Source organism: Mercenaria mercenaria, chromosome 15, assembly GCF_021730395.1.
Source record: "Mercenaria mercenaria strain notata chromosome 15, MADL_Memer_1, whole genome shotgun sequence".
NCBI lineage: Eukaryota > Metazoa > Mollusca > Bivalvia > Venerida > Veneridae > Mercenaria > Mercenaria mercenaria.
Genome location: NC_069375.1, coordinates 16,321,696 through 16,332,298, shown reverse-complemented (window position 1 = coordinate 16,332,298; position 10,603 = coordinate 16,321,696). Strand labels below are relative to the sequence as shown.

The following is a 10,603-nucleotide window of genomic DNA, read 5'->3' as shown; positions in this document are numbered from 1 at the left end:
AAAAAAGTACCAAACTCGTAGATATTGGCGATCTTTTTGAAATAATTTTGTACGGCAGTCCAGACGTCCGTGGAATCGTATTTTTTTTTTATCCACAGCGCCCGGGCAGTTCATTTATAGAAATTGGCCGTATTTGAAATATTTTTTGAAGTAAGTTTTAATAAAATCAGTAAATAATATACTGTTAATGCATAATATCATGCACTCGTTAAGTTTATCGGCTTTTTACACGCCGATTGAAAATATTCAAAATGGCGGCTGCTAACAATGTTATTGATTAACACTGTGGGATATTAACGCTACGATTGGCTGAAGTTTGATAGGTGAGTAGGCGGGGTTGACTATGGATTTATCGGTAATTTAATCTAGAATATGCATCAAGTTTTACAACTTTAAGTAAACAGATTACAACACTCAGAAAAACTCAGCGATTCGGATTTCGCCTGGAGGCGATAATTAGGCGAAGTGGCCGACTTTAAAGCGACGATATCACTCAAATCGCCTTGTTGGATGATCCCTGTTTGTAGACACAAATGGCATATTCCTGTCTTTTAAGTTACAACTTAATTTAACATGTGTATGAAATTCGCAGATTTTGTTGAATTCCAGTGGAGTATTTTTTAACCTTCCATATATCATTAATTTTAAGAAGGAACATACTGACATGTTTTCTACATTATGTGTATTTTAGTATGAGTCAACGACCTGGGAAGAACGACTCTAACAGATTTTCTCTGTTTATGTGCGGTGGCCTTAACTTGGATGACAAGTCCAGTGTAGCCAGTAGCTCTAACCTTGACTCACCAGTTTCGCCTAATGCAGGGGTAAGCCTCAATTCCATTCAATAAGACATTTTGATATTTTCTTAAGGAGGTAGGTTACCTTGTTACAAGGGTAAATTCAAATTAGTTGAACCGCAGCGTTTGTTTGTATTTCGTGTAATATGAAGTTTTACCTGCTACAATTTCAATTTCGTTTGTCTCTGTCCCTTCAAATTCAATTTTTATCCAGGTTTGAAGAACATGACCCTCTAAAGGTATTTCATATTGAAAGAAGAAGGAAAATACGGATATTTAACACTTTTCAGTGTATTTTAGTTTCATTGATATCCGTAGAAGTCTGCATAATTGATAATTTTACTAATATGCACGTACGCTTTCTAATATAAGCTTTAAATGTATATGTCGCGGGGCTCGTGTTTCCATGGTAACGCATTTTCTCTCATTTTTAAACAACTATGTATAAAAATAGGGGTTTTCGACGGCTTAAGTGTCATTCTGTTAATGACCAACATAGAATATTTGGGAAATATTATAAGCAAAATACCAAGCACTTTACATGGTACCCTATTTTTCTTAACGTTTACAGTAACCATGGCAACAGAGATGTTTAAAATAGCTTATATCTTGCTTTTTGTCGTAATTTCTTATAAATAATTATTGAATAAGATTATCATTCTAGTTAATGTAGCTTTAAAACATATTATTTCTAACGTAAGTTATATTTTCTTGTTATTTGCATTGATTCAAACAAATTTCACAGCTTAGAATACATACGGCAGTACCCCTCGTCTGGCATTTTTCATGGAAAAATCGTTCAGCATGCTGCTATTATTCTCACGGATATTGTTGAAATGAAAATAAAAAGCCGAAGCTGTGTTTCTTAAATAGACCAGTGTCAACGCTTTTGAATTTTACATTTAGATACATAGGTCACGGGCTTCGTTTCCATGGTAACATCAATTAAATTCAAGGAACCACATTTTTCTACTGAAATTTGAACAATTTTAGATCTTAGTTTCAGTATATAAGTAACAAATTATCAACGGAACCTGAAAAATAAGAATTACAAATCAAACTGCTAGATTTTTTATTTGAAAATGGCCGTTACAAGTAACCTTTCATCCAACTATATTCCAAATAACATTGGTTACCATCATCCATTTTCTTACAATCCGCATAACGTTTCAATATAACTACATAAAAGAAGCAAAATATTGATGATTATTCAGAGCAAAAGATTCATAACAAATATTTCAGCAAATTTTTGTTATTTGAAGATAGTTAAAATAAAGAAAATGCACAGAATTACGTACTTTCAAGATAAGTCTATTAATTTTGCGCGGTAACTGACACGTAACGTCATGACGTCAATGACGTCATTTTAAGGCAACATTGTTTTGAAGCGTTTCTGCGGCAATTGATTCATTATTTCTGCATTATTAAACCATAAAGTATCAGATCGGAGACAGGTTCATGATTTGTTTTCAGAAGAATGAATATACAAACACATTTAATTTGTCGTAAACGTCGTCGTAAATCGTCACGTTAGCTTCCGGTTGGACATGCGCACATACAAATATGAAGGTAACCTACCTCCTTAATTGGAACTAGTATCTGTCATAAATTCTTTCTTTCATATTAATTGTAATTCAGTAGCTTTTAATTCTAGGTTTACAGGAAAGGCATTGATGTTCTGTTGTTAATTCTGTCTGCTGGTCTTCTGAAATCATTTAAGGAAATTGGAGAGATTTTAGAATCAATTTAAAAATGAAAATGTTTAAAATACATGTATTAGAATAGCAGAATAAAATTATATTTAGATATTTATTTGACCTGTAAGATTTACCAATAGAAATATTTTACATGTACTGCTAACAAGTTTTGTCCTCAGTCAGGTTTGTGACTGTTGCACAGACTTATGATAGTACAAGAATAATTTACAAAAACATTTTGAGGGGTTTCAGCAGTATCATCACCTTTTAAATCTGGACATTGGGTGAACAACATAGGCAAAACAGATTTTCTATTTTCAATTTCACAACCCCCAGATGGGCCCTAAAATGCTTCAATTTTAGCTCTAAATTTTGTCTTCATTTTAACCTCTGTTGAGCGGTTACTCTCCAGTAGAGTTAACGGCAGTCAAATAGTGTTCCCTGTCATAATTTTTCTCTCTAAGAAGTGACAATTAATACATGTATTTAGAACAACTAAATTGACTGATCTTGCATGTAAAACTTACTCCTCTGAAGGAGAACTTGTCATAAAATGCTTGCTGTATCAAAACAACATACAGAACTCCATTTCCATCCAGTTAACTGCATTTAGACGCTTTATAGGCATTATTTCATATCTGTTACATATGTTTAGCTTGTATTATTAAAAAAAACAAGGTGTTGTCATCACTTGATCATCTGCGTTGGCTTAGAATTTTATTCAGGTCTTTTTAACTGTAAACTGTATGAGTTATAGCGTTGTAACTTTGTACTCTTATTTACCTACATTTTTTTTGTCACTATGTTAGTTTGTTCTGTTGCTTGTTTCAGTTGTCCCACTCATCATCTACCTCTTCTATACAATCATACGACAGCGACAACTCTACGCCATTCAAATCTTCTGATGCCTGTGTTATCAAAGTTTCCCTGGAAACTGGTGCTACACCAAAATCTCATGTTTATAAAAGTATCATGGTAAGAAATGTATTTAAACTTTATTTTTAAAGCACCACCCAGTGAAGCTCGGAGAGGTCCCATGTTAGACAGTTGAAGTGCAAGTTCTTCAGTCTTTTTCTGGTTGAGAAGTTGTCAGTTATTTGCTCTTAATTAATGTGTAAATGTTTAGAGGAAAAATTTCCTCTTACCTGATTCTATTAATGTAGAAAAATTCTTTGTACTTATAAAGTATCACTTATGCTTCAGATAATGGATACAGTAAAGACTGTCTACAGTGACCAACCTTTTGAGAATTTAAAAAAAGATCATTGTATACAGGTAGTCTCTATATACAGTCTGACTAGGAGAGGTTTTGGTTTAAAGCAAAAAACACGTTTTATTAAGGACCTTACTTTTAAGCTCTCGGATAAAACACGAAATATATTTAAACTCTGCTTCACTTAATTTTCATCAAAAAGACGATGACAGAGTTATTTAGATCAAGAAACACACTCAGTGATTTGTACAAGAAAAGTTTTCTCCCTTTTAGAGGAGGGGTCAAAAAGTCATTATAAAGGTCCAAAGTCTTGATTTGTGGCTAAGAAATCATGGTCACTGTACCCATCAGACAGTGGGTCACTAGAAACAAGCCAATTTTAATGTGAAATGCATCAGGAGGAAATAAAAAGGTCATTGTAGACAGAACGTCGCTGAGAGCAAGGGGTTGCTAAGGCAATCTGTACTGTATTTAAAACTGGTTAAAATATTATATTTTAATTTTATTCTGTTTTCTAGTTACATAACACAGACCATACAAACACAGTGATACAGAGAATCTTGGATAAATATGATATCAAGGGGAAGGAAAAGGATTACTGCTTGTTACAAGCTCTTCCTGATGGAGGTAAGATAAAGTAAACTCTTTCTGATGGAGATAAGAAAAAATAACTCTTCCTGTTGAAGTAAACTCTTCCTAACAGAGATAGGAAAGTTATGCTCTTCTAGTTTAAGTAATAAAAAGATAGCTCTTCCTGATGAATGTTAGTACAGCTTTTGCAAATAGGTAAGATATTGTCGGAAGTTGGATCAGGTAAGTTAAAAACAGGTTGGCAGCCAGTAAATAGAAATGTGAGGAATTCTTAACATTTTCTATAAAAAGTGCCTCTCTGCCAAAGAAAGGAAGAAAAGTGTTCCTAATGAACTGTGTTATAAATATAATCCAAATAAAGACATTTAAGCGGCACAATAGCTCAATGGTAGAGTTTTGGGTTTGAGTTGTGGGAGGTCGGGGGTCAAATCCAGGGACATATTATACCAGATATGTGTAAAATGGCACTGGTAGCTTCTTTGCTTGGCACTTGATATATAAATGGTTATACCTGGAGGTAAATTAAGTCCAGATAAGTATCTGTTACTGGATACCATGTTTGTGGAACAACAACTTTGTAGCTCATGTTGTCTGTTGATCATATGCAATGTTAAATAAAGCTTATCTTTACTTTTTATTTAAGTCGAGTTAAAGATTGACTATTTTTATGGGGTGATATACAAGAAATTTCTTTAGTTGCTTTCTTTCACTGAAACATTTTTAGTTGGACATGAAGTAAATTAAACTTGAAACATGTAGATAAGTCATCACCTCAGTTCCAGAGTGTTCTAACAGGTCAGGTGGTCATTTTGAGAAAATCAACTTTTGAAGTGTTTGATTATTTTTATCTTTTTAACTACTGGAATATAATTGAGTGATAAATTTCTCCATGAAATGAGTTATGTTTTAAGTATTAATGTAGATCTCAGCAAGATCTTTCTTTTGATATTTTTAACTCCATTATTATCAGAATGTAACTACAAACATTGTGGAATGAGATGGGGAAATGTAGGAAAGAGTTCCATAGAAAAAAATAAGAAAAGATATTGTTCTAGATAGATATTGTTATATTTCAGAGTTGATGATACCAGAGAAAGCCAATGTGTTTTATGCCATGAACAATAATGGAGATTATAATTTTGTGTTACGGACGAAAAAAGAACAAGATGCTCTTACACAGAGTAAGAAACGGAATAGACGTCGGCTCAAACTGCCATTATCATAGCAGTGCTTAAAATGTGCAATAACAGTAACATATCCTGTCAGAGATCCTGTCACATATCTTGTGAGATTACTACAAAAACAACACGACTGTAGGCAGTAATACTCTTCAAAAGCTGGAGTTGTGATTTAATGCGAATTGTTCCATTCGTGGAAAGGCTAATGTGAAATAATGTACTGAAGAATGTACTTAAAGCATTGGGTGCCTGCACCGAGGGGCATGTTTATAGATTGTATAAACTAAACAAAAGCAGTACTAGCAGAAAGGAATCAGAAGTGCTATAAGCTGAACCATGTTCTATAATACTCCAGTGCTTACTAATCAAGTGCGATCAGTCATTTGTGCTACATACTCAAAATGGATGCTTAATACTATAATACTCGTTGTGCTGCTGGACAGTGCAATATGTCGGGGCAATTTTGCCCATTTCTGTCTCGTATTTGGTGTAACCTAGTCATTTTTAGGCGGTAGTAAACTGATCCTACCTGTTCATCTGTACTTACTGCATTAGTGTAGGATTTAGTCAATTGTTTTGTCAACTGTAGAAATACAAAATGTATTGAGTTTAGATAGAGTCACTTAGTATATCAAAGTTTTAAATGTACACGTAGGTACTTAGATTGCTACAAATTTAAAAGAATGCATAAAAACATAGCTTTTGCCTGCCCATCTTTTGTTGGAATGACTAATTTTCTAGGACTCCATTTTAAAATGTCAAGTCATTTGGATATATCATTTTAAGATAAATATTCTTTTCAAAAGCAGATCATTATGAGACTGCCATCTTGTTATGATGAAAATTAAAGTGGAATTATGCACATTTTTCAAGTTAAAACCCAGCTGAAATAGATGTGTGTGTAAAAAGGATGGAGGAAATTTTAGCTTTTAACCCAGTATACCAAACTCTTTTTGTTACCAGTACGAAATAATTCTCCAAATATGACTTTTCTCATTTTGACTGGGGCAGTCTTTTTAAAGAAAGTCGAACTGCATGCTGGAGTTGCTTCCATCAATTTCAGAAATTATCTACTGTAGGTAAGGCAGATCACTGCCTAGAAGATTGAAGAAAAAAACTATTATTTTATTAGTCTGATTTCTTTATTTTTAAAGAAAAAACTTCAATTACTTATGTGGCATTACCATTCATTTAACACATTTAAATGCTCTGTAACCGAAAATTGCTTTCATAAAACATTCGCCAAAAACACGTGCCGTAAGATGTGCATAATGTCACTTTAAAGTTCAGTGTCACATTTTTTGACAATACCAATCTTGTTTTAGTTAATATATATATATTTGTTTATTTATTCTAACAGATCCTTATTGCATCATTTCATGTTTGCTGATTATTACAGAAATACATGCTTGTTTTTCGACAAGCACCAGGAATGAACAGAAGTATAAATTATTATGCCATAAATTTAGAGTGATGCCAGTAGTTTAAAATGAAATAATGGGCTTCTGGTCTTGTAAATAATTTGTGAACAACTCTTAGCTTTCTGCCATGTTTTTTTTTCTAACATTTCTGTGAAGAAGTTCTGATAATATTGGGAACAGTCTAAATAACTTGTCTAGTGGAGATATAACGGGAATCAGCCAGTTTGTTAAATAGGCTGGTCGAGATAAAAATAGGACCGAGTCATACATCTGTTTCTGAGGCAGAAATGTATTAAGTTTAGATAAAATGGGAACCACTCGATATCGACATTGTGGCTGAAGTATGTTTAGTATGTACATGTAGGATTTATCAAAGATTACTTACTAGTGAACCAGACCATGATTTCATATTAACACTGGTTGATAATTTAGTTGTAGCTCATACATCTTGTGTGCAATAAATTATTTTATAGGGTAGTTCTAGAAGTTGTGATTTTACAATACAGTATATATTTTGAAGAACATATTGTACATTTTATGTCTATTTATAAGTAGATATTTAGTATACATTTCAGTTGTTTTACAGTGTATCGTATTATGCTACATTTTAAAGAACCCTAGCTGCTTTTAAACATTTGTCAGTATATTTATTGTTATAGAAATCCTTATCAACTTGTTATTGATGCCCTGTTATATATTATGCATCTTTAATTAAACCATGCTTTTCTCCAGACTCCAAGATTAGGAGACCAGTCAAAAATTTCTGTCTTACCATTGGTCAATTTCAGGAATGATCTGAGGATCAACCAGTCGGATGGTTTTGTTTTTAGACTGGTCAGTAACCATGGAGTCAAGTGAGACAGTGCTATGTCCCTGATATTTTCTGCAGTCCAGCTGGTCTGGATACAGTATGCTTGATAAATTATAAGACAAATATATTTAAATTTTACCCTTTCATCTGTTACAGTTTGTACTTAATGATTAAAACACACCCAGTTTATGGCTTATCCTTCAACATGTCATTGTTAGTACCTGTTTATGTAGTACAGCCTACCATTATATACTTGAGTTACATTTGTTTACTGAGGAAAGAAATCGAGGTTTTGAAGCTTGTTATAATATGAGACAAGTGTTGTTGCAAATTAAAAGATCTTTTTTACTGTCATATTGATGGAGTAAGTTTCTACTACTTCTATTTGTAACAAGTGGTTTTTAATGATACAGAAATTAGAACCCTCTCAAAATATTTTTTAGAGTTTTGTTCAAAGAATGTATCAAGGTTGATTATGGACCTACTTAAACCATCAAACATTCATCGTAATTAGAAATTCAGTTTACAGTTTTGTTTCTTCTCCTTTCTTTTAAGAAAGCAAAATAATAATGCAATATGCATTAACAGTTTTTTTGCTTTGTTCATAAGTTTGGAACCTTTTGACCCTTGGCAGTATTCACATTGGCCTTACAATCCAAAAGTAATAACTTATTATGCAGGTTTTTTTTCACATTGATCTACTGGCCTGATAAATTCTTAGTAATATTAGGCTGGTAGATTATGTAGTAATTTTTCATTTCTTACATAAAAGAGAAAAGATAAAATACATTAGTGGATGCACTCTGTTCCTTGTAGTAATTTTTTTGATGCAGGAAAACACAACTTCATGCTACAGATTATCAAAGTGAACAGAAACTGAATTATGTTTTTCTCCTTTAGACTGCCATGAGGTCATTTAGTTCCTTGTTGTATTGTAAAAAAAGGGAAAAGTTTTGTGTTCTGTAAGTTTGATAATTATATAAAAAAAAATTATTTAAGAGAAAAATGTAGTCAATGTTGTTGTACTTTGTGGGCTAGAGAAAACTACAGTTTTGTTAAATATCCATGTAGTGTAACAAGTAAAAGAATATTAACATGTTTAAAATTCATACATTGTCAATGCACAGTGGCCATCAGAACTTTTATAACCCCAATATCGAAGAAAGTGTTTTACTCATATTGTGTTCATTGTTTATACATACATTTAAAAAATACATTTTAATACAGTGATTTTCTTTTATAACAATTCTTGTGAGCTTGTTACTATATTCAAGTTTTTAGTATTTGTATTATGTTAATTTATTGAAACAATTTTCCAGATTTTAAAGTAGACTTATTATATATGGTATTAAGGTAGTTCTGCACATTTGATTAACTGTAAGTGATGGGGGTAACATCATTTATCTGGAATACCTAGAATAATGCCTTGTAACCTCTATGGATGTAGCATATATGCTGCTGAGAATCTATTATATCCCATGTATCGAGTGGTAAACTCTTTCCTCAAGTTGATTTTGACAAAAAGTTCATTTTGGTGTAAAGTGATTAGATATATCTACACAAAACAAGCAGCAATGTTAGGACTATCTTTCATATTTGGTGAATTGTGAAAAATTAAGTTAAAATACCTATACTTTTTGTTTGGCTATTTAGGTAGGTGTACAAAAAACATTGAAATACAGGTTTTTCCCAGTTTATTGACAACATAGTGTACTTCCACTCTCAGTTTTACATACCCGTGTTAAAATTTAGCCCTTCCGCTTAGCTCAGGAGGTAGAGCGTTGGTCTGGACCGCGGCGTCGTGAGTTTGATCCTCGGACCGGGCATATGTTCTCTGTGACTATCTGATAAACCACATTATGTCTGAAATCATTAGTCCTCCACCTCTGATTCATGTGGGGAAGATGGCAGTTACTTGTGGAGAACAGGTTTGTACTGGTACAGAATTCAGGAAGACTGGTTAGGTTAACTGCCTGCCGTTACATGACTGAAATACTGTGAAAAAATGGCGTTAAACCCAAAACAAACAAAATTACCCGTGTTTCCTCTTTCCTCTCACATCTATATTACATTAAATAACTTCATACTGCTTTAGAATTTCTAAAACTGACACAAGAAATGTTGCGGAGTGTTTCTTTGATCAGTTGTGAGAAATTGTGGTTTAGTAACTGCTATTGTTAGCCACTAACAGGGCTGTACTGCTTGCCTATGACAGGGCCTTACTGCTAGCTACAGACTGCTGGCTACTCAAAGGGCCGTACTGCAAGCACAGCTGGCGGCCTTCAAACAATTCTTAACAGTAGGGTTTTGTTGAGAAGTTACTTGTGGCAAGAACAATAAATTAAGTAGAACTTTTTTTTTAAATGAGGAAATCAAAGAGATCTTTTCAATACTGTTTACCAAGTTCTTATAATAATTATTGTCAAGAGGTTGTAGCTGATTCTTCCTATATGGACACAAAATGTTTTCTGTGAAGCGGTTCTAGTCCGACTGTTATGAAATGTAACATACTCTTGTTGGTACAATATAATTATGTAGGTGCTACTGCGTTGTCTCTTGATGAAATGTTTACAACATGTCCAGATATAAACTATGAATAAACTCGTGGACAGTAATAAAAGAATGAAATACAAATTGTTTGCTTTTCAAATTTAATATTGGGGAAGTAAGATTCACTTACCCCAATTTGTATGTTTCGTTTTTGTTTGGTTAAACGTCACACTGACACAATGATAGGTCATATGGCGACTTTCCAGATTTGATGGTGGAGGAAGACCACAGGTGCCCCTCCATGCATTATTTCATCACAGGCGGGCACCTTGATAACCACAAACGTTTCATAAGTCAGTTGGGTGGCTTCCTCACATGAAGAATTGAACGTCTCATCAGTGAGGG

General features: G+C 33.3%; 1 protein-coding gene across 1 annotated transcript; it reads left to right on the top strand.

The window, feature by feature from the left end:
* Positions 1-662: 662 nt before the first annotated feature.
* On the top strand, positions 663-10,342 carry LOC123545997 (ral guanine nucleotide dissociation stimulator-like 1). Its single transcript, XM_053524649.1, has 4 exons — positions 663-824; positions 3,326-3,469; positions 4,226-4,334; positions 5,375-10,342. The coding sequence occupies exons 1-4, from the start codon at positions 693-695 to the stop codon at positions 5,521-5,523; spliced, it is 534 nt and encodes a 177-aa protein (XP_053380624.1). The 5' UTR covers positions 663-692; the 3' UTR covers positions 5,524-10,342.
* The last annotated feature ends 261 nt before the right edge of the window (positions 10,343-10,603 follow it).

What these genes read in the sequence shown, in the direction of transcription:
- LOC123545997 (XM_053524649.1), top strand. Translation starts at nt 693, where the DNA reads ATGAGTCAACGACCTGGGAAGAACGACTCTAACAGATTTTCTCTGTTT. An exon ending in ATGTTTATAAAAGTATCATG is followed by an intron (nt 3,470 to 4,225) that starts GTAAGAAATGTA and finishes TCTGTTTTCTAG; the next exon opens with TTACATAACACAGACCATAC. An exon ending in ACAAGCTCTTCCTGATGGAG is followed by an intron (nt 4,335 to 5,374) that starts GTAAGATAAAGT and finishes GTTATATTTCAG; the next exon opens with AGTTGATGATACCAGAGAAA.